This window comes from Colias croceus, chromosome 28 (genome assembly GCF_905220415.1).
Source record: "Colias croceus chromosome 28, ilColCroc2.1".
Lineage (NCBI taxonomy): Eukaryota > Metazoa > Arthropoda > Insecta > Lepidoptera > Pieridae > Colias > Colias croceus.
Genome location: NC_059564.1, coordinates 3,478,060 through 3,502,855, shown reverse-complemented (window position 1 = coordinate 3,502,855; position 24,796 = coordinate 3,478,060). Strand labels below are relative to the sequence as shown.

Below are 24,796 nucleotides of genomic sequence, written 5' to 3'. Positions count from 1 at the left end.
AGTTAAAAGACAAAGCCCTCCAAGCCACAAAGGCCCCATATTCAAGATAGAGGCCATTTGTTTAACAACTAAGTTGAACAAACATATTGAGAATTTTCACAGCACAGCCCATGTTGAGAATTTGCACAGTCTTACATATTGTATAAAGTATTGGTAAATATGATGTGTACATAATATTACTAATACTTTATAGTCTAAGCTAATTAATAGACAGAAATTATAATTAATACAATATAAAAATAATTAAAAATCAATCCCAATATCTACACTAATATTATAAAACTAAAGAGTTTGTTTGTTTGAACCGTAAAACCGTAGGGCACAGCTAGTATATACATATAAAACTCAAAGGTGACTGATATAGTGATCTATCAACGCACAGCCCAAATCACTGGACGGATCGGGCTGAATTTGGCATGCAGGTAGATGTTAGAACGGAGGCGTCCCGAAGGATTTTGATCAATTCTTCCCCCAAGGGGATAAAATAGGGGATGAAAATTTTTATCACGTTTATTTATCTTTTCCACGCAGGCGAAGTTGCGGGCAACAGCTAGTATAGCTATATAGCTCTTTTACTCACCGTATATAATGTTGCAATTGATTCAACAATGTCTCTGTAGTTGTAACGGGCGGTGGAGGGGCCGCACTGCGTTGTCTGTTTTGTAGCGCCGCGTGTGCGTGCTCGAAACATAACCTGAAATTGATAAATAAAATGTTATTAGTATGCAAAAACAATTATTAAACAGGTGATTAACGGAAGAAAGATATTAATCCTACTATAATCCTACTAATATTATAAATGCGGAAGTTTGTATGGATGAATGGATGTTTGTTACTCTTTCACGTAAAAACTACTGAACCGATTACAATGAAATTTAGCACACATAATATAGAAGGTAACTTGGATTAACACATAGGATAGTTTTTATCCCGGAAATCCCACGGGGACGGGAACTATGCGGGTTTTCCTTTGCAAACGCGGGCGAAGCCGCGGGCGGAAATCTAATACTACATATATACTAATAAAGTCCAAATTGATAAAAAAATGTGTGCGTGTACTAGTGTACACACGTAAGAAGTGAAACTTCTTTCTGACCTTATTTTTCAAAAAATAATTTACTATATGCAACTTTACAGAAATACGTCGAATCACGCGTGGTAGGGATAAGAAAAAGATGGCGCGTAACGGAAAAATGTCACGCGTAACGAAAAAATTTTACACTAAATTTTTTCCAACACCGATAAAGAAGTTTCACTTCAATAAAATGTTACTAGTTTGCAAAAAACAGATGTTAAACAAATATAGATATTCGTACTACATTACTACAACTATACTAATATTATAAATTCGAAGAGTTTGTGTTTGTTTTTATGCTTGAACAGGCTAATCCCAAGAACTACTGGGTCAATTTGAAAAATTCTATGTTAGATAGTCCATTTATTGAGGACTATAATATATCATCACATTACATAATATAGGAGAAATGAGAGTAAAACTGCTGGGCACAGCCAGTAAACTTGTGCATGTGTCTGTCTCTTCTTCTTCACGCCTAAACTACTGAGCCGAAATAAAAGGACATTGAATAGCAGAAATTACATGTGAATGGCAACTATGTGGGTCGTCCTTTGACATATTATTATTTTCATTTTTTTGACGTGACAACGTCTTATAATTCGATAGAGCCGGCTGCACGCACGAAAAAACATGACTCATGCGGCGTTACCTCGCTCTGAGGCGTTCCATGTAAAGGCTTGAAGTGCAAGCGAGAGCACGCAACGAGCGACAAAGAAGCACAATCGGCCTTAAGACGTTGTCACGTTCAAATATCGTCAGTAAACCGACTTTACAGACAATCAATTTTTTTTATTAAAACTAGCTTCCGCCCGCGACTCCGTCCGCGCGAATGTCGGTCTTCGAGTGGATGGTTTATTTCACCATTTTGAGTAACTCTGACAATGACATCTTGTTAATATCTATTGGACCCAAATACGGCTAGGCCTATAATAATACGCAACGTGCGTTCGCGGTTCTACAGAACAACGTCTATGGATAACTGAAAAATTATTAAGATTATTTTTTTTCTACGTATTTTTCCAGGATAAAAAGTATCCTATTTTACGCCCAGGATAATAAGGTATAATTATACCAAGTTTCATCGAAATCGGACCGGTAGTTTTCACGTGATGTCTTCACATACAGACAGACAGACAGACAGACAGACAAAAATTTTTTTAATCACATATTTGGGTTTGGTATCGATCCAGTAACACCCCCTGCTATTTATTTTTTCAATATTTTCAATGTACAGAATTGACCCTTCTATAGATTTATTATATGTATAGATAGCAACTGGTTGCCCCTAGCAACCGCTACTCGTTGCACCTAACAAATGACTCACCCGTGCTCCCTATCAGCAGGCGCGGGCAAGTTGCACCGCTTCCCCGCCACAGTCATATGGCTGCACTGCCTGTTCGTAGCCCCGTTGCCCCTAGCAACCATTACCCGTTGCCCCTAGCAAATGACTTACCCCTGCTCCCTATCAGCTGGTGCGGGCAAGTTACACCTCTTGCCCGTCGCAGTCACATGGCTGCACTGTCTATAAGGCGCTGTGGTATCATCCAATATGTGCCGAGCGCAATATGCCCTTCCGGAGACCACTGGTAAGGGACATTCGTAGGTACGGTGCCCGCAAGTACGGTGGCGGGAGGCTATTTCCTTTTGGAGCTGGAAATTGGGAATTTAAAGGTTTATAGTGCGTAATTATTACCATAAGTGTTTATAGTACTTTTGGGCAAAAAATTGGCCAGTTAGTCATCTTGAGGATAATGTGTATTTTCTTTAATTTCACTAAATACGTCATGTTTATAACAATCTAGCGGTCCGCCCCGGCTTCGCCCGTGGTACATATTCACGTTTTCTCTACATAAGAACCATCCTCGAACTTCAAGGAATATTATAAAAAAAGAATTAACGAAATCGGTTAAGCCGTTCTCAAGTTATGCGCTTACCAACACATTTTGGGATTCATTTTTATATAACAAAATATGCTGTACATAAGGAAATATAAAAAATGGTAATTATCAGGTAACATTTGATGAATAGATTCAGAAATTAAAATATTAACGAGTAATGACCTATTAAGCTGATTATTGTACAAATTTAAACATATAAATGAGGTAAACTCTAAAAGCCAGAGTAAGGTGGCAAAAACAGCAGGGCATAGCTAGTTTATAATAAAAGTAAAGACTAATAAGATCTTTAATAAGATCTACCTCAGCTCTCAACCTCTCCTCCTCCTGTTTCTTCACCAGCTCAGGGTTGGGCGGCTTTATCGACTTCACATTTGTTATTCTGATAGCCGACCTGCCCCCTCGGCTGAGCATCCTGACTTTTGGTAGGTGTATCGCTTTCCTTGGCTCTGACATGTCACTTGGTGATGTATTAACTGCAATTATTTGTTTTTTGATTAATATAATGAAAACTCTTTATTATATAATAGACTTTGTAGTATTAATGGATAGGATGATAAACAACAAGGTAATTAAATTGACTAATGTTAAAATTGGAGAGATCATACCATATGCAAAAGAAAATATGTAAACTAGGTACATACATATTAATCACTAATAATTAAATGCCTACTTACGATCCGAAATCCGTATGTTATGAGATTCTAAGTTATTTTTATTTTCTCTTTTTATTAAAAACATGTTTAAATATTTAAAAGAATATTATATAAACAAAGTAGATTAATCAAATTTTACACCGTTAATCAAAGAAACTGTGTAATTAATCTATTTTTGGCTAGTTATGAGTATTCTAACTTCGACGAATATGCACACGTAGTTCATAAATTGAAGATTGAATTAAAAATTTGAAATCGGAATTGATAAAAATATTTATTTCATTCATTTTCATTTTTCATTCTCTGTGACCGCCAAAATTACAAAAACGTATCAAGTTGTGTACTAATTATTTGTTAATTATCTTCTGCAACATATTTATTCCATTCAGATAACAAAAAATGACACAAAAAATTAATTAACTAATTTACATAAAATTATTAGGGCTTCAAGTCATTAGTTAATGGATTTCTTAAAAAATAATCACGAAACATATTGTAAACAGTGGCGGTCGGCCATTTGCACCGTGTGACAGTGAATCAAGGTGCGTTTAATTAAAGTTCAATTTTCTCTTTAATAATTAAGCAATTCATTATAAAAATATGCATAAAACATAGAGAAACGTTTACACTTTAAAATAAAATATAGTGGTGTAGTGTAACATACCTGTGCTTGTTGCAGAACATCATTCAGTCACCGGAGACCTTGCTTCGAAATCACTGAAATTTTACAATGGCGGCCGTGTAACTATACATGTATAGATAGATAGTTCAAACAAAATTTTTACGTAACATTTATGTGAAAAAGAAGTGTGTTTTAAGTTTGATATATTATTTAATTTATATTTAGTGGACAATTCATTGATTTTCATTCAAAAAATGGTTAATTCTATTTTATAAATCACTCAAATGTTAACGTGTTCTACATCCGTTTGTCGCTGTCATAGCGCTATCCCTTTCCCACTCACGCACATAGACGGAGAACAACTCTCCGTCGTGCTTCTTCGTACACAGTCATTGGAACATCCGTTCAATGGCTGGTGCCCAAGAAAAATGGTATTTTACAAAAGAGCAACTACAGAATTCACCAAGCAGAAAATGCGGTTTAGATGCAGATAAAGAATTAGCATATCGGCAGCAGGCCGCAAATTTAATCCAGGATATGGGCCAGCGGCTTCAAGTGTATCCTTTTTCAATAAGTGAAGTTCAATGTTTTTGTCGAGTCATGTGGGCTAAAACGTGCTTAAGTGTGTCCAAACAGTGTTTTATTTATGAAAACAACGTTGTTTCGCGTTAAAATCGCGCTGTGATCGATAAAAAAGTGTAGTGATATAGTTTTTGTGAAAAAAGCCATGACGAAATTATAACATGGGTTGACGCCGTCAGGCAGGTCACTTTCGCTTTAATGCTTGGGATTTCCCGTGAGTATTCTCGATTTCTAAGAATAACAATTAGTGCATTGATTTTCCTCAACAATAAATGTGTTTATAAAATATCGATGAAATAAGGTTAGAACGCGTGATGCGTGTTATTTTTTTTTAGGTCAGTGCACCTTGATTGACAAACGTAGGACGCTCAACGCCTGCGTGGTGACGTAGAGTTCATCCGTCTGACTCCAAAATTAACCGCCTTTACGGTATTTGCGCGGTAAAATGAATCATACGTACGATTTCTCAGAACTGGCACGTGTAGGTAATTTGTGATAAGAATGTTTTGCTAAACACTTACTACGCAAATTGCTAGGAATATTGCAGTATGAAAATATTGCGTATCGATATTCGTCGTAGATGTAGCGGATAACAAATGTTTTGTAGTTGTTATCATCTGCCCACCTTAACCTATGAATTATTTACGTTAGAGATTATCTTACTCCGCACGTAAAATGTCGATGCATAACATGATGTTTTTAAACATATAAACATCAATATCATTATTCTATTGACACAAAAGTTTACAGAAAATAACAGACCAGACATTTCTTAAAAATGTTTTTTGCGAGTCTTTCAAACGGTAGGATTTTATACAACAGTATCAAATGCTATTTTTCTACCTGCCTGACCTATGTCACATAACAAAGGTAAATTCCTGTCTACACGAATTTTGCTGCAAGTGTACCACCTGTACATGCCTTTACAATAAAAAAGGTTTACTACCTGCGCTGAGTATCCTACTAATATAGTTGAACCTGTGTAGATTTTTTTTCATAGTGTTTTTGCAAGCTGCTACATTTGACTTTTACACAACTTTAAATTTAATACAAAACATCTTTATTTTCATTAATAACAGGGCAATTAACGCATGATATAACAGATTTTACAATTAAAAGTCATGAGTGTTAATTGCGATATAATTGATGTGAGTAATTAACGAATAATTTTTTAATGCTTCACCGAGGAAATTAATAAAACATGCACACTGTCAAGGTTAAACAAAGTAGACGAACCAACGTGACCTTCCAAATGATTAGAATTATCATAATGTCAATGACCAAAGATTATTTTTGTGGCCGTCTCATACAAAATGTATTCTATGATTAACATGTTTGGTTTTGATAGAAAAACTTCTTAGTTATGTTCTTTATTATATTCTGTTTTATAGTTTTCAACAGAATAAACATTCAACATTATTACTGTTTATTCAATTCAATTAAATTTTTCGAAGGGTGGCAATTTTGTTACGTTTGAACTTATTTATACTTTCTTCTCAGCTTGTTGTCTTGATACTTGCCAATGAACTATATCTAGACAATTAGCCATAATTTTACATAGTTTTGTTTTTCCAGTAGTTGTAGAAATATCCTGTAGAGAGAAAAATTATATAGTTACTATCAGTGCCCCGCGGTTTCACCCGCATTGCTCCGCTCCTGTTGGTCTTAGCATGATGATATATAGCCTATAAATTTCCTTGATAAATATGCTATCTAACATCGAAATAATTTTTCAAATCGGACCAGTAGTTCCTCAGATTAGCGTGTTCAAACAAACAAACTCTTCAGCTTTATAATATTAGTATAGATTTCAGTATAGTGTTTCATAAAATATTAGTCACTTGTGCTATAGCTTTTTGCTATAATGTTTTCCTGTATCTTATCACAAGGATGCGGTAGAATTAGATTATACTACAAAATAATGCAATAATAACATTGTTATCTACCCTTGCAGTATTTAGCCTTCATGTTGTGTTGAAAATTTCATATTTCTCGCTATTTTGAATTGTTGGAAGGCCAAATTTAAAAGGCCTATATAATTTAGGTTGCTGATTTTAGATGAAGAATTTATTTTATATAATTAGAAGAATGTCGAATGTCGTACCATGACGTGACGATATTCCCATGACGCGACCTTAAAATTTTACTCGTGACGCGCCTAAAGAAGTTTAACTTCATACAAAATTTAATTTTAATATAATTCTCACAAATTTTTATTGTTTTATAATCAATCATACTAATTCGAAATATCTAGGAAGAATGCATGACTCAAGTTATAAAGTTTAAATAAATAAAAACATTGTTCAAAATAATATGAGTCAACAATGTTGCACCACATTTACTTTACTTATTATTAAACAAACGGTGATTAATGAAATTGTATAGTAGATGCTATTTAACATAACTAGTTACATATCCTGGTTTTGCTCTTGTATATGTAATTGTCATAGAAGATATCTTTGTATTTTTTTTAGTTTCTGATATAGAAAAACTGCTTATAACTTGAGTGTTTTAATAATTGATAGGCATAAAATGATTAAGCATCTTGCATCTAACTTACTCTATATTAGATCGTCAAACTAAAACACATGCAAAATTTAATTACAGTGAGTTCATAAGTTCACTAAAGTCAATTAATTGACATAAGGGAAGTGCCCTTGTAGCTCTACAGGGGCCTTAGACAAACGTACGTAACGCCATGGAATAGAAACTGCTAACGCTAATTATTGACATAAGCTCATGACATTTTGGTAATGGTTCGATCACACTACCAACGACGCAGACGACCACGACCAAAGTTCCAATCTTGCCGAAATTTGTTCAAAATCAATATTAAAATCTCCCGTCATTCTGGTACTCAGGAATAAAAAAATTCGAGGTCAATTAATAAAAAGAAATAGGGTTTTTTGCGATTTTCGCCGAGACGGTAAGTTTATCATACAATCACCTGAACCAAAATTGTATATAATCTAATTATCTATAAAAAAGGTTAAATACATTTTTTTCTAGGAGCCACCGTTTCTATGAAAAACCTGTTTGTTTATCCATTGATCTCAAAAATTTTTTTCCAAACACCAATACGACAGGAAATTCTTAAATTTCATTTTTAATTGTGTTTTGCACAATTTTATTTAATTGCGACTGGATGAAAATTTTGTTCGTGGTCGTCGTTGTCGTTGGTAGGGTGACCGAATCCTTATGCAAAACATCATACGCTTATGTCAATTTCTATCGATAGCGTATTCTATTCCTTGGCGTTTTGCCGTTTGGCTAAGGCCCCAGGGCAGAAAGATGCATTTACTATCTATCTATTCCACATATTAAATTTTTTTACCGAAAAATAGGTGTTCTGTCAAAATGAGACCTTTTTTTAAGTGTCTCAGTATCAAATCCTGCACCCGTCAGTTATTTGCTTCCATAATATTACATATTATTTAACATATTTCATTGGCAAGTCAAATAATAATATATAATAGTGTTTCTAGAATTTATTCTTCTTATATAATAAACTGGTTTATAATAATAGTCTATCTTATGTAAGTGTTATCAGACTATACAACAAAACATTGATAATTTTAAATTTATATCTTTAAAATCACAAATTATCATTTGATTGTGCATAAAATAATTTTATCTAAATAAACAGTAAAAATTATTTAAATTTTAAGAATATAAGAGAAGGCCTTGGCCAAATTTTAATGTTATGATTTACTCTTTTTTATTGATTTTGTTTGGGTTGAGAAAAACATAATATATGTACAAACACACACATAAAATAAAATTTTGATTATGTATTGAAAAGACTTCATAAATAATATGGATATGAAACAATGCCAAAAATCTAGGTTTCACTACATTTTGAGATGTTTTTACAGTTGCTCTTTTTTTAAAGTTGGTTAATAAAACATTAGCAATGAACCAATTTTATTTAACTGTGACCTCAAATGCTTGTATGAATAAGCACATCCAAATATTCTCATGGAAACAACGCTTTAACTTTTTGACCCAATTTTTTGCATGTACTTTCACTTTTAAAACCACTGTATAAAGCCTATGCTTGTATGAATTTTTTGCTGAAGATTTCTCTTTTGGACGAATATTTCGTCATACGTTATTTTTATGTTACGGTTTAATATTCTGTACTGAGGTATTTTGTGTAGAAATTATAATAAATGAAAAAAAAAATTCTTATTTTTATGGAAATAAAATTTATTTTAATATTGATATGATAGAGCATGGCTCTTTGAAACTATGTTTTATAAAGAACGTTATTTTTTGCATTGCTTTCTATATTAAAAATCTTAGAAAAATATTTTTTTGGGTATTTTTGAATTCAAAACTAATGGAATTACTTTTAAAATATTTTTGATACAATGAATTCAATATTTTTAGAATATTATACTTACAGTAGCTGTGCCACATCGTTTCACCTATGTTGTAAATTGTGCTATACCCTAAAACGAAAATTATTTTTGAATTCGTACGAACAAACAAACTCTTTAGCTCTATGTTAAAAATTGTGACACACTTAAGCTATAGTTTGGAGATGAGATGATAGTATCATAGAAACCTTTTTAAGCTATTGCATAGCTTCTATCGCGGGCCTTGAGCGCGGGGACCGAATCGAGAAATTCCGTAACGAAAAAACCTCACGCTCCCCACTCCGACGGGCTCGGAGTGCTTGAAGGCATGCTATGCAATAGCTTTACCGCGGCAGTCACCGAGTGCCACACGTCTTTTTAATTTTATATACTGTATATTGTGTGCCAAAAATTTCCTCAACGCTACCATACAGATCGCAACTATGTATAAACACGGGTATCGTGTACATGCACCGCTTCTACGCGTTCCACTCGTTTACGCAGTTCCACAGGAACGCTATAGCTGCCGCTGCGTTGTTCCTTGCCGCGAAGGTGAGAAATATTTTAATAGTTAATTACTAGTTAACTGTCTTACAACAAAAAACTTTAGACAGGGTTTAACGTTAAACGCGGGTTCTCTTTAATCTGGTTTTGTCGTATTTCACATCCCTGGTTTAAAGTTAGACAGTGTTTAAATTGTTTTGTGGTAAGACCATAAGAAACTTAAGTACTTACTAAGAACCTGAACAAGGCATGTGTACCTGAACCTGGTTGGCATGCCTTGTTCACGTCTAATATTGATTGCTTTGGTATACTAATTTTTGAAATATAAATGAGAAATTTTCAATCCTATTTTGATCTGTGGGCAAAAAAAAAGATGTTATTATAATGTGAAAATAATTCTTCAATCGATATTAACTTAATTCAAAGCCAATATTGTAAATTCTGAAAGAGTTACCACAGGAATCTTTTTTAATATTCTTTCAAACTTTCAATAGCCTTTCTTCCCTTCAATAGCCTTTCTTCCCTTCAATAGCCTTCTAATCTTCATGTTTAATAAAGATGTTATTAAACACCTTAATGTTTTACATATAAGCTCCTTTTCTATGATTTAAATCTATATTAAATGATTTCAGGTGGAGGAACAGCCAAGGAAATTAGAATATGTAATAAAGGTAGCGCACGTCTGCCTCCACAGAGGTGAGGGTGTTAACGCACTCACATCGGAACAGTATCAAGAACAGGTGAGCTTTTTTATGTACTAAATTTATGACATATTGGTCGAGCTTTACCATGTACTAAATGTATTACATAGATTATAAATACAATTTGGTCTATTTCTGAGTCGAGTTGCTTATAGATTTAAATATTCAGGTGTGAGTAACAAACATTAAAAATTGCAAATATTGCATGTTTGATTTAGGTGCACTTATAAATTGTGGAAATATAAACAAGTTTGCAAAAATAATTGTTATGGTCATTTAAAATGTGAAATTAGAGATTTAAAATAGTTAGAAATGATGATTTTTCTGTAATTTTTAATGAAAGTATCTTATTAAGTAGTTTTTAGGTTAAATATCAGATTGCACTTTGATATTACCGCCATCTATTAGATGTCAAGAGAACTAATAATAAAAAGCAACATTGTTGATGCATAAACAAAATAATGTTTATATCGTTTGAATATTAATGATTGTGTCATGTTTATAATTTATCTGTTTAAACTATTGTGACATCGCCATTTTGGAGCGTGATCTTTTCAATAACACGTATTTGTAGACGATGCATTGATTAGGTATTTAAATTATTATCATTAACACGTACATAATAAGATCAATGAATTTAAATGATCATTTAGACCATGTTTATAATGTTTTTACCTCGCATGTGATAATTATCAATTTATATGACCATAAACAATTTCTCAGTTTTCTAAACTATGATAATTTTATACAGGAGAAAGATTTTTAGTTATTCATTTGTTACAATTTTACTTAATAACGACTCGATCGATTTGTAGTTCGTTTACCATTAGAAACAATGATATTATAAGCAAAAAAGGTGTAGATAGGTTATAAGCGCTCCATAAGTCTATTTTTTTCTCTTTTTCGCTCACGATATTGCCAATCATGCCATCTCGCTTTGTCTTAATTCTGTGTGCATTCGTAAACCATTTTTAAGTTCGAATGTTGTGTTGGTAACCTATCTACACTTTTTACTTGTAACATCATTGATTAGAACGCTACATCTTTTGAAGTGAAATTTCTTAAGGCACGTTGAAAGTAGTTTCAAAGGTCGCGTCATGACAATACCGTCACGTCTTGGAGTAAGGCGACGATTTTGGTATCTTTGAATCAAATGTAGCTGAAAAACTTCCATTGCAGGCTCAGGACCTGGTATTCAACGAGAATGTACTGCTACAGACGTTAGGTTTCGATGTGGCTATCGACCACCCGCACACGCATGTCGTACGGACATGTCACCTTGTAAAAGGTGAGACGTGCTCCCGTACGGTATCGAAAGTAGCGTAACGCGGCGCGGCAACACCGCACACCGCGTGTTGGCAACTCCGCGCCGTACCTGTAGCCGTACTGGCAACGTCGCAATGTTGTGCGGGCGGGAAAACGATGTGGTCCGCCATGTTTTTTTTATAATGACACACGTGACTTCCATTTTTTTGAATGCATGTGCTTTTTAAATTTGGGCGGGATTTTGGTGTTTATTTTTTCTACATTTGAAGTCGGATGTGTAATTTTTTCGTTTTATCTTTTGATTTGTCTGCCCGTTGTGGCATTTTTTCAAAATAAATAAATAAAAACTTAGTAAATATTTATGTATTTCAATTGACGGTATGTCTTTGATCCTATAGTTTTTCGTGATTTTATATCTTAAGTATTTTCCATACATTTCGTTAATGAAGAAATTTTGAATAATTCGATTCGTAAACAAATTCATATTTATTTCAATAAATATTCAAGTGATTTTATTATCATAGACTTCATAGAGTATAACTGTAGAAAGCTATCCTATAATATATTATTAAGTTAAAACATCTAGAATAAGGTTGTTCCCGAAATACCGAGAGTTTCGCACAGGTTTGTTCCTCAGTTCCTCAATAAAACAAAAAATGGAAGTCACACACCAAATCGTTTTGCCCAGTCCCGATAAAAAAGCCAAGCCAGTGCGGTCAAAAGTATTTATGTGACTAAGGTATGTACAATATTATGTTATGTAATATAGCATTTTTCACACCTGTCCTATCATTCAATCATTTTTAGTGCTTGTAATTATAGGTATCCTATAATAAATATATTATAAATGAATTAGGCTTCATGACGTCACATAGAAGATTTAAATTCGCTATATACTTAGTCAAACCTTAGTTAAAAGTAATAATTGTCTTGACCGTTGAGTCAAATTTCATACTAAATCGAAAAAAAGCAGTCAATTAAACAAATTTATAAGCAGTTTGTGTTGTATTACTTTTAATGCATGTTGCTTTTACAACAAATTAAGTACTTCGTCAGTTATAGACAACAAAAAATAATAATAAATAAGCTATCAATTTCAATATATCCCCACATCACTTCATTGTAAGCATGTATCCCATACTTTGCAAATACTTTGCATTTTTCTTCCTAATTTATGTAGTAATTGTGCAAATTTCTCTTTACAGCGCCAAAGGATTTGGCTCAAACGTCTTACTTCATGGCGTCGAATAGTTTACATTTGACGACAATGTGCTTGCAGTATAGGCCGACGGTGGTCGCTTGTTTTTGCATACATTTAGCATCGAAATGGAGTAATTGGCAGGTTAGTTGAATTTTTCCAGGATAAAAAGTATCCTATTTTACGCCCAGGATAATAAGGTATAATTATACCAAGTTTCATCGAAATCGAACCGCTAGTTTTCACGTGATGCCTTCACATACAGACAGACAGACAGACAGACAGACAGACAAAAATTTTTTTAATCACATATTTGGGTTTGGTATCGATCCAGTAACACCCCCTGCTATTTATTTTTTCAATATTTTCAATGTACAGAATTGACCCTTCTACAGATTTATTATATGTATAGATTCTTTGTTGTACATCTATACTAAGTTTTTACTCTTATCAAGTATCGGTGCCAACACAATAATTTTATGAGTGTAAGTGTGATTTATATCTATATATGTATATCTATAATATTATAAAGCTGAAGAGTTTGTTTGTTTGAACACGCTAATCTCAGGAACGACTGGTCCGATTTGAAAAATTCTTTCAGTGTTAGATAGCCCATTTATCGAGGAAGGCAATAATATATCAATACGCTAAGACCAACAGGAGCGGAGTCAAGCGGGTGAAACCGCGGAGCACAGATAGTTAATTATAAAGTTGTTATATCACAGATACCACAATCGCACGAAGGCCGACACTGGTTCTCGTATGTGGACCGGACGGTGACAACGGACCAGTTGGAACGATTGACTGCCGAGTTTCTGCATATATTCGACAAGTGCCCGTCGAGGCTTAAGAAGAAGATGATGACTATGTCTAATACGAGTGAGTTTTGTTTCAATAAGTTTGATTTATGTTAATCCTATATTATGTTAGAAATAAGTGAAGAAAAAAAAATGTAATTAATAAGTAGTTGGTTTGTTTAAGAGGTTAATAACTAATAAGTTTCAATTTTAAAGTTAAACTAACTTTAGAAATAATGTACAATTCCTCACAAAATGAAAATATTTATTTTAGACTAGCCCAAGGTTATAAATTTTAATTGAAAAATAATTTTCGTGTTAACACTACATTAATAACACACACTGTGATGATTCAATTGAATACATTGCAAAAAATTACAAGTGTGTGGACAAACTAAGTAACTAATAACTTATTTCATTATTGCTTTTATAATTCTTATCTAGATCTATTCTAGATATTTCTTATAATTTTCATTGATCAAATAATGTCTACATTACATAAATATGTATATTATATGTATATAAAAATAAATATGTTATTATTTATTATTATTTATTTATTTTATTGGATATTACTTGTTCTCACGACACAGGTATTCGTACTAGCTTTCCGCCCGCGGCTTTGTCCGCTTTGTCTAAAACCTAATAAATAATATACTAACCCCTTCCTCTTGAATCACTCTATCTAATAAAAAAAAACCGCAACAAAATCGGTTGCGTAGTTTTCAAGATTTAAGCATACAAAGGGACATAGAGACAGAGTAAGCGACTTTGTTTTATAATATGTAGTGATGATATCTATTTTTTATACAATTTGGATTATTTATTAATTATTTAAATTCCCACGACACAGGGAATTCTAATCTTCTTAATATCAGCTATATTTTATACAGTTTAGGATAAAGGAAAATAAAATAATTAATTATTATAAAGGCGGCAGTTCACCAAGCGCACCGCACCCGTCCAACTCGATGGCGTCTCCCTTCGACAGGAAGAAACAAGAGCACACGCTTGCCAATAGCGATGAGATTGATAAGAGTTTTGATAAGGGTGAGTTTTTTTTAAAGTTGTTATGTTAGTGTTACTTGTGTTAATGGGCAGTCGTGACAACTTAACATCAGGTGAAACGAATGCCTTTTCTTGCCATGCCTTTGTATAATAGTGTTTTTTTTTATATAAATTAATATAGGTTTATAGTTGTTGTTTTATGTTTGATTTTCAATTGTTACTTGATATATTTTACATTTCTTCAATTACATAATATAAGTTATATTTTTTAACAGAATACGAACGCGAGAGGCGTCGCCAACAACCGCCCGGCGGTTACGTACCGGCCACATCACAACCGAACCAACCTCCACCGCAGAAAATAGACTTCAACCTATACAGAGAGAAGCGAGAGAGAGAGGAGAGAGAGAGACGGCAACAGGCGATGCAACGGCAACCCGGCAACCCCCAACCCTCCCGGCCTAACCCACCCCCTCCTCACCACAGACCCTCGGGTCAACATAAGACCCACCACACGTGGCCGCACAAACCCCCTCACCACAAACCGCCCGACAGACACAGACCTCCCACAGCCACCAACCAACCCCCACAACAACCCCCTCAACCCCTTCAGCCGACAGAAATTCCGCAAAGAACGCGACCCCCATCCCTGTTCTCTCCAGAGAATGTAACCCCCGCATCCACAGCAGCACAACCTAGACGACCCCAACCTCCCAATCCAACCCCCATCCCCAAGCCGAAACCAGAAACACGGCCTCCCATCCCCCAGGAAAAGCCCCCAAGTCCCAAAAAGAGACCGGATCCCGTAACAGCGGTGAGGGAAATGCAACCGCCGGCCATTTTATCGCCTTTCACGTCGCCAAAAGAACAAAAAAGACAAAGGTTGCCGTCAAACTCCGAGCCAGAATTAGTACCTGTAGTTAAAAAGATCGATGAAACGCCCGGATACGAAAATGTAGTCCGGGATTCGCAGAGGGGAAACGCAATAAAAACAAGAATGGACCAGCCGAGATTGGAACAGCGGAAACCGGAGAATAGACCGCTAAACGGCATAGAAACAGATCCTACCCTAGTGTCTAATCTACTCAAAGAAAGTCTAGCGAAACCGGCGCCGATTTCGGTAGTAACCGAAAAAAGATCGCCGGTGGAAATTAAAAAAGATCCGCCAATAGAAATACCTCAATTGCAAAATGAGCAAAACAACCAATCGAATCCAAGTGCGCCGACAGACGATTCGCACAAACACAAGAAAGACAAAAAGAAGAAGGAGAAACACAAACATAAGGACCGCGACAAATCGAAGGACGAGCGGAAGAAACACAAGAAGGATAAAGATAAGAAGAAAGAACCTAGCCCGGTAGCGGAAGATGGGATAAAGATAACTATACCCAGGGAAAAGTTGTCCAGTCCGGGGCTAAAGATAAAGATACCGAAAGAAAGATTGGCAGCCCCGCCCCCGCCGCCCGGGAACGCATCAGGACTCAAGATCAAGATATCGAAGGACGTTCTGGAAGCTTCCAGAAAGCGGTCGAACGTTGAGCACGTGGGGCCCGCGAACAAGATGGCGCGTCACGAACCACCAAAGGTAGGCAATTGGAATGTACCACCCCCTTACAGGCCGCCATTACCGTACTATATGGTCCAACCGCCGCCGCCATTGTACTACGGCATCATGGACGGGTATTACTTCAGCCCGATGTTCCAGAATCCGCCATTGCCGTCGATGCCTCCGCCTGCTGTTCCACCGCCACCGCCGGAATAAATGTTAATGGTGTTATAAGTAAAAAGGTGTAATTCATAACGAAATTAAGGAAATATGCTTTTTTTCGCCTGAAAGAAAAACCCGCATAGTTCCCGTTCCCGTGGGATTTCCGGGATAAAACCCATCCTATGTGTTAATCCAAGTTACCCTCTATATGTGTGCTAAATTTCATTGTAATCGATTCAGTATTATTTGCGCGAAAGAGTGACAAACAAACACACACAAACCCATCCTCACAAACTTTCGCATTTATAACATTAGTAGAAAGTAGGACTGCCATCAACTTAAAACTACCTATGCAAACATTACTTTTATCGTGTAGAGGTATGAAAAATAATGTTGTCCGATTCTCAGCCTTCATATAAACCCGCAAATTTCGTGAAAATCGATCAGATCAGACGTTTCAAAGGAAATAAATTCTCAATTTACTGTTCACCAGTTCCACTTTTATTTACTTTTAAAACTACAAGCGGTTTCGTAAATAAAAGGATGTTAAAAAAAAGTGGAATTCATTAGGAATTATGTGCTACATTTGAATAATCAAAACGTAAAGTTAGGTAACCATGGTGTCTAGCAGTATTATTTCCGGTTTGGAAAAGAGATGGCAATATACCACCTATATAGCGCTATCCTCTTTTCACACTAGAAATAATACTGCTTTAAAACATCATAGAGGCAGTTATTTTATTATTTTTTCTTCGCTTGTTAAATAACATATCATTTTGACGTCTAAACGTGTGTGCGTTAGTGTGCCGTGTTTAAAGATTCAATGTGTTGGTAACCTATATACACCTTTTTACTTATAATATTATTTAATAGGTACAAGGGAAAAGGAATTGTCGAATGTTCCAGAACTTATAGTTACTATTTCAAATTGGTAGTTGTATACTAAAATTGGCTTCAATACATTTTCTTTTCTTTTTAATATTATTTTTCTAAAATATGTTCCTTTTTCACAAGAGTAAGAAGACACAAGTTATTACAGTACTTAATAATTTAATTATAATATACTGTCTTGATTTTGTATTCTTTTTATGTGAATAAAAAATAATAGACCAATTTGAACTAGTGATTATGAAGATGGGCCATAATATATACTCTTATAGTCCGAATTTATTAAATTATCAACGATGTAGCTAAATGGATTTTCCTCAAATTTAAGTTAAAAAAAAATCTATAAAAACATTTTTTTTTCGTGTTCAAGAGAAATTTTGTTGATGAAAATTCATATTTTAATATAGTTCAACTAATCAAAATTTACATATTTAATAATAAGACAAATAATTAACAAAAAACAATATTAATTATTAAAAAATATAGTTTTTATTTTTAGTTGAACTATAAACGTAATAGTTGATGTATTTGACGTGAAGGCATATTTTTGTGTCGGCCGATTGTGACCTGTTTATAATATCATTTTAGAAACTAGAATTTGCTAGATTTTTTTAGATTTTTTGTTAAAAAAAAAACTTTTAACTATCATGTTATAACTACTGTTTCTTTTATAATTGTTATCTATATAGATATTTATTTTATCGAGTAGTTTATAATAATATGTCTATTGGCTAGTATTTACTATTGCTTATTGTAAATTTAAAAATCATACAAATAATACAGGGTCAAAAAATCACTTTTAAAATTGAGTTATTTCTATCATAAATCAAAACTTTTCGTTCTTTTTCTAACCTAAATCTAAAATCGAATTTTAACAAATTTTCAAAAAATTGTATTTATTCTATTCTGTGCTAAAATTTTACACTATCCATATATTATGATAAAGATAGCGCTTTTTGAAAAATATTTACAAAAATATCGAAGTTTTCCTATAATCGAATTACAATATTTATTTATATACCATATTCTTATTACTCTAAATGTATGAATGTTGCTTGTTGTCTTTTAAAAGCTATTTTAATAATATATTATAGTTATTTAAATGTCTATTGGTCTAAGATCCGAACTTAAGTCGACCTTTACCAGGGTTATATTAAAATACTAGCTTACCGCCCGCGGCTTCGCCCGCTTTGTCTAAAACCTAATTAATTATATACTAAAACCTTCCTCTTGAATCACTCAATCTATTAATAAAAGCCGCATCAAAATCTGTTGCGTAGTTTTAAAGATTTAAGCATACAAAGGGACATAGGGACAGAGAAAGCGGCTTTGTTTTATACTATGTAGGTAGTGAAGACCCATATAATAAATTTAGTCTATTAAAAATATTTATTGGCTTGCTGGAAAAATCCTGGGAAGGATGTTTTTAAATTAATTAAAAAAAAAATGCAGTATTGAAATAATAAAAAAAAATATAATAAAACAGCGGTCATGTTGATACACATTTTTGGTCGTTGGTCGACTTAGGTTCGAATCTTCTACATTATAATCATTCTTTATTATATTATTATTATCTATATATTAAATATTTGATGTCTATTTACACTAGGATATTTAATATATTATCTATTTAGCATATTTATTATAAATATATCTAAGAATTTATTCCAATTATTTACTATTTAAAAATTTAAAAATTATTAATATTTTCGACTAATCATTAGTTTGTGTTATTTTTACTTAGTTCAAAAAAAATCTAATTATTTTCTTGAAAAAATAAACTTAATAATTTAATGAATCGACACGTTGGTGCTTTTTTAATAGTTTAGTTAAAAATAGTTTTTGTATTTAAATACATATATAAAAAACGATCTGTTTATATGTTTATCTTATTATATAGTTAGTTGCTAGCTAGATACATTTTATTGTTACGAAGCTCATACTGCCATTACTAAATGTAAATATGAAACTATATTTTTCTATGTGTGTACATTTTTATGTAAATATTAGGTTAGTTTTATTTATATATAAAGTAATATAATATAGAACACATTACCATGTAAGCTTTAAGTAATTTTTAATTGTGGTTTTATTACTTGCTCAAGAAATAGGGGTTTTTCTGAGTGAGTGCTCAAACTATTTCGAACTAAGTTAAATTTTCTATAGTGCTATCTCTTTCTCTCACCTAATAATTACCTTTGCTAGAGTGAGATGGATGTACAAGCGTTCGCGCATTATCTGTTTCTTTCTATTGTATGGTATTTTTATGTAAAAGAAAGAGATAGTTATAGTTACAGAAAGTAGATAAGTATCGGTCAAAAACGTTAAGTTTCATATTATCATATTATGACTTACATCACGTATATTTTAGAGAAAAACTTTTAGTTAAAAAGTATGTTGTTCAATATTATAATTTTTTACTTGCGGTTATAATTATTTACGATACTTCAATTTACCTTCAGTAAGATATAATAGGAAAAAATAATAGTCCATTTTCATGTAATTTTGAAATTAAATGTCCGTAAATTAAGGAATAGTAATGATGGTACCATACGATCAACAAGCATGACGCAAGCGGTTTGATCAAATCTATATTGTTAAACACTGAGCGTATCAAATGTTATCTTTTTTATAGCATTTTCTATACTTAATATAACTATTGAAGTTTTTTCATAATTTAGTTTGATACCTCGGTGATCACCTAAATAATAGTGTAAAGTTTATTTAATGTTACATTTTTTATGTGAATTTATAAATAATTAATTTGACCATTGAAAAATTTTACAATAAGTATCAATTTTATAATAAACAACAAATCAAGTTTAAATTTTGGTCAAATAAACTTATACAGAGAAATATATTATTTTTGTACAGAATTTACGGAAACAATTAATGATAATGATTCATTTAGACGAAAATATTTGCTGGTCGGATTAAATTTATACATTTTATATTAAGGGTAAAAAATTACAACGATTGTTGTCTGGATGGAGCATTAGCATAATGTTTTTAAATTCATTTTTATTGTTATATTGGGCCATGGTCACTATAAATTTATATACTTTATATAATAAAAATAAAAAAATGCATACGTTACAAAGAGAAATAATATTTGGGAATATAATGAGGCTAAATTTTGTCAGTTTAAATCAATTTCTGTTAAAAAAAATAAAATTTAATCAATAATCCTAGAATCTTGTAAAAACGTCATAAGTTCAATAATGTTATAATACTATTCTCAAATGCTGTTTCATTATTGATCTAGAAAATAAACACTTTTTAAAGGATTTTGTACGTCGGGTTCAATTTTAATATCATGAAAAAATCAAATCTTTCAAATCCGTTAAAAAGTATTTATTTTTTAAATTATTTTATTTTTAAAATCAGAGTGGTTTAGATATCTGTTATTCGTACAATGAACGCCATTGTTGTTACCATTTACTTTAAAATCTCTATTTATAGTTATTTTTGACAAATTTAACCTAAAGTACTTAATGTTTGTATTTTCGGTTAGGTGAAAAAATGTTTTATGTTTTGTTAATGAGATTATCATTCCATTACTTAGTTTTATAATGACATGTAAATAAATTACTTCTAAGGTTTTTTTATTAAGTATTTTTTCTAGCTGATATTATAGTTTCAAAATTAAATATCACTGGGACCTTTTGAATTTTATTTTTGTTTAATTTACCTTGTGTCGTAGTTTTAATTGGGGAGAGTACAATACGTGTAAGATTTTTTTGATAGTTTGTGGTCATTTATCTTGACCATTACTTGAACATCCTATTTATGGTGACCGTGATAGATAAACTGTCACGGTCACTTTTATAAATTTATGACATATTTTCTTTATATTTGACACTGTTTGCATGTGTGAATTGTTGCTTTTTTTACACTTTTTTTTTAATACACGGTTCTAAAGCACCGGTTGGCATTACATTTTCTTTATTTGGCTGTTATGTTTATTTGTTTATTATTTTCTATACTAGATATTATTATTTTAATATATGAATTTCTTGATCCCCCTTTTTATAAATGTGTTTTAAAATGTAACAGCTAAATGTAAGCTTGCGCGCAGCTGTGTATTTCGTGACCTATGGGGCTAGAAAACTATCGTTCCAACATTACTAATAACATTTAACGGTAAATGGTGTTCGGAACGTAGTTTTCAAATTGGGATTTCACAACATCAACTCCCAGGTATCCCTTGCTTTACAAAACTCTGGTGGCGGGTGTTTATTCTCAGTTCTAATTGCGTTTTTTTTTCACATTTTTTAGTTATTATCTCGGCAATTAGAACTTTGAATTTGCTAACACGTGCGGCGGTGGTTTTTTTGTCTATAGCATACGAAATAACCGCCGCGCGTTAGCCCTTGCAGCCTCGTTAGGAACGACGACACACGGCTGTGCGCTCACAACGGCTCGTATTCCGCAGGTCGCCGAAACACTCGGAAACGGACAACCGGGCAAGTGACACCAACGCTACGTGTGTCGACGTTCCTCAACAACAAATGGACCTCACTAGTGTAGTGTAACGGTTTTTTTTTTTAATTTTTTCGTCGGAAATTGACGGTTTTCGATGTCGCTTTAAAAGTGGATCGCTTTGGGCATTTCTATTTTTTTATTCGTTTGGACGATTCATCGCTCGCATTTATGCTCGTGTTCAGTGTACAGTCTGTATTGTACTGTTTTTTGTTGTTTACTCATTGTATATTAAATATTTTTGTAATAGATCCATCGTGAATACCTCTCAATATGATAGTTTTCAAGTGATGAATTATGTCCGAAACGCAAATCTGTGTAAATATGATGTGGAAATTGAATGTATTAAAAAATTAATTAAATTTGTATATAAAATAATTACTCGTTCATGTAACAGCCATTCGCTTGGAACTTTATTATTTAATGTTATTTTAACTAATTACAGGACATTACTAGTAATATTATTATATACTTTTTTTTCATATTTATACTTAATTACAAACAGGTATTAGTTTTCGATGTTTGTGGTATAACAAATTATGAAATAATATTAAATAATAAAAGAAGACATTTATTGCTAGAGCCCGTGTTTGGCTGTAAAATTTATCTTTAAGTAGTCCAATATTGACTGATTATTTACGGACCCGCTGTGCTCTTTATATAGGTATTAAATTGAATTAGATTAAAACTAAAATTAGAAGAGATTCGTGTGTGAGCAATAAGTATGTTGTACAAGTTCCTTAACTTTAGTGTATCGATTTCAAAATAACACCATTTTTAAACTAGATTTAAGAGTTTATAATGTTAATATTAATATAAGCGCGCTTTGCGTTATACTTTTCTATTTTAGTAGAAATGGGAAGATGGAGTGTTAACATTGCCCTGATAATGCCTTTTCCCCTTTTTTCAAGTTAATAAATTGCAAATGATTTTTCGTTACATTTATCGCCTGTCTGAAAAGATGCGTTGAGGCTTGAAATTATAATAGTGTTTATCGGTCAACATATTATAAAAGTGTATAAATTGTATTAAAATATGTATAAAAAAAAGCTTTGGATAAAATTCGTCAGAATGTTTATATGACAGAAAAACAGCGTTAAATTTAAATTTTGTTTAGGTGTAGAACAATTTATTTTCTAAAAATTCTATAAAATGTCACAATATTACATAGGGCCATTACGGTTTACAAGCTTCGAGCGATGTTGTTAATCAAATGAATAAGCTTGCTTACCTTAATTTAAATACTGTTAGAAATAATCTCCTATTTTATCTTATTTAAATAGGAAAACACGTGAAATTACTAAAAATTTGCAGACGGGCGATTATGTAGAATTTGTTTTTTTTACCTATACTAATACAACCTCTTTAGACTGATAGAAATATATTAGTAAAATTCAATTATAAAGTAAACATTGATTTTCTAAATACTCCCTAGTTAATAGTTTAAATACATGTAGGTGTTACAAGACATACGATCCGACGATATTCACATTATCTTTTAATAAATATATAATAATATCAAACCATACATCCAAGCTTTTGATTAGCTTAAAAAAAGCTTCGTCTTGACTATCAAATCAAATTTAATTATCTACCTCTAATTCGTGTAGTTCTTGTAATGGTTTCTTCGGCAGGTCCAAGGAGAATTTTACTTAAAAACTACGTTAAAATTCTTTCCCTTATACTTATTTATAGAATATTTTTAAACACGTAAAATGTACGAAAACGTTTGCATACTGAAAATAAATAATTTCTACGTTCACGTACTGTTTTAACAAGTACAAAGTATGTTGAAACTACACGGTTGCAAGAGTCAAGATTTTTGTATAAGTGACTATTCTTATGATAAATTAGCTAGGTTATAAGTAAATAAATGAAAAATGAAATAAAAATATTAATTTAAGACGACTGTTGCGAACAAAGAATAGCTGAATAGTATGTTAAATCGCTTCACTTAGCTAACTTTTATTTATGTATAGTTTTAATTTAGCTAGGAACAGATTAAATATGCCCAAAGAGAAATAGAAATTTGTGTGTTGTTTTTTTTTTGTTTGTTATTTCGCAAAATCGTTAATAAATATGACAAAGTTATATTTAATCAAATGAAAAAATCCATATAACAGCTTACTAGGACACAATATGTATGAAAACAACTTCTAAACTTGTTAAGAATTTAGATAATTATTCGTATAAGATTTAAACGTAAGAATGTATATTTTGTAAAATCGAAAAAAAAATGAATTGTCCGTAAATTTTGTAGCGTAAGGTCTTCACTGAAATGGTCACGATATTTAGTTCAAAAGTAACCATTTTGGGATTATCAAAGAGCAAAGTGGGTCTGTTTCGCTAATACATATTTACTGCAAGTTCGTATAATACATATAGATTTGTGTATACCTCTATAAGGTTTTGGAAACAGCCAATTTTAATTTCCGCTACATTAAAAAAAAAACACTGATTGTCTGATCAGAAAAGTCTGAATCATTTACTAAATAGTAACATATCACTCGCAAAGAAAACTCCATCGTTTACATTCAACTAATTTTCTGATCAGATAATGGGAAAGAGACTATATATTTTTCAGTATTATTCTTTAACAAGAAGACGACGCAAATTCTTTAATTTTAGACTCTATAGAGGTACACATAAAGTATCGTTTTGAGCATTATAGGATAATAAATCGGCCGCATTCTTAAAACATGTGATATGACAGATTTACTCAGGTGTATCAAGGTTGTACTCTAATATTGTTATTGTATACGTAATCGTTGGTATTCTGTCTGGGTTATATTATAGGAGGCAAATATATAGTACAGAATAGAAGTTAGCCAATACTCGCCCGGCCCTTTCGTTATTTTTGGTATTTCAATACCTTTATAAGTTATCAAATTGCGCCATGTAATATAACTCAGACGTCGCAAAATGCGTTCGGGGAGCCCTGAATATATTATTTTTGCTTAAATCGTGGTCGCGATCGTACGGGTGACCCATTAATGTTGACCAAAAATTGTTCAATACAAAAAAGTATTAAAAAATAAAAAAAACAAGAACAA

General features: G+C 32.4%; 2 protein-coding genes across 4 annotated transcripts in view; one reads left to right on the top strand and one right to left on the bottom strand.

Moving 5' to 3' along the window:
* The window catches only part of LOC123704175 (KAT8 regulatory NSL complex subunit 2), a 12,963-nt gene extending 8,602 nt beyond the window's left edge, over positions 1-4,361 (bottom strand). The window contains exons 1-4 of the mRNA XM_045652480.1: positions 4,291-4,361; positions 3,274-3,446; positions 2,529-2,725; positions 581-694 (exon numbers count right to left, since the gene is read on the bottom strand). Coding sequence (XP_045508436.1) covers positions 581-694; positions 2,529-2,725; positions 3,274-3,426 — 464 coding nt within the window. The 5' untranslated portion in view covers positions 3,427-3,446; positions 4,291-4,361. The remainder of the gene's footprint in view (positions 1-580; positions 695-2,528; positions 2,726-3,273; positions 3,447-4,290) is intronic.
* Positions 4,322-24,796, top strand: LOC123704174 (cyclin-T-like). 3 transcript variants are annotated; one of them, XM_045652478.1, is made up of 9 exons: positions 4,322-4,805; positions 9,626-9,743; positions 10,328-10,435; positions 11,576-11,684; positions 12,868-13,004; positions 13,586-13,739; positions 14,591-14,707; positions 14,941-16,250; positions 21,697-24,796. In XM_045652478.1, exons 1-9 carry the CDS (start codon positions 4,657-4,659, stop codon positions 21,733-21,735), a joined length of 2,241 nt encoding a protein of 746 aa, XP_045508434.1. In that variant the 5' UTR covers positions 4,322-4,656; the 3' UTR covers positions 21,736-24,796. The 3 variants fall into 3 exon arrangements, with proteins under 3 accessions (XP_045508434.1, XP_045508432.1, XP_045508435.1); XM_045652476.1 differs by lacking the exon at positions 21,697-24,796 and having other exon boundaries at positions 4,399-4,805; positions 14,941-17,130; XM_045652479.1 differs by lacking the exons at positions 4,322-4,805; positions 9,626-9,743; positions 10,328-10,435; positions 11,576-11,684; positions 21,697-24,796 and adding an exon at positions 11,691-12,401 and having other exon boundaries at positions 14,941-17,130.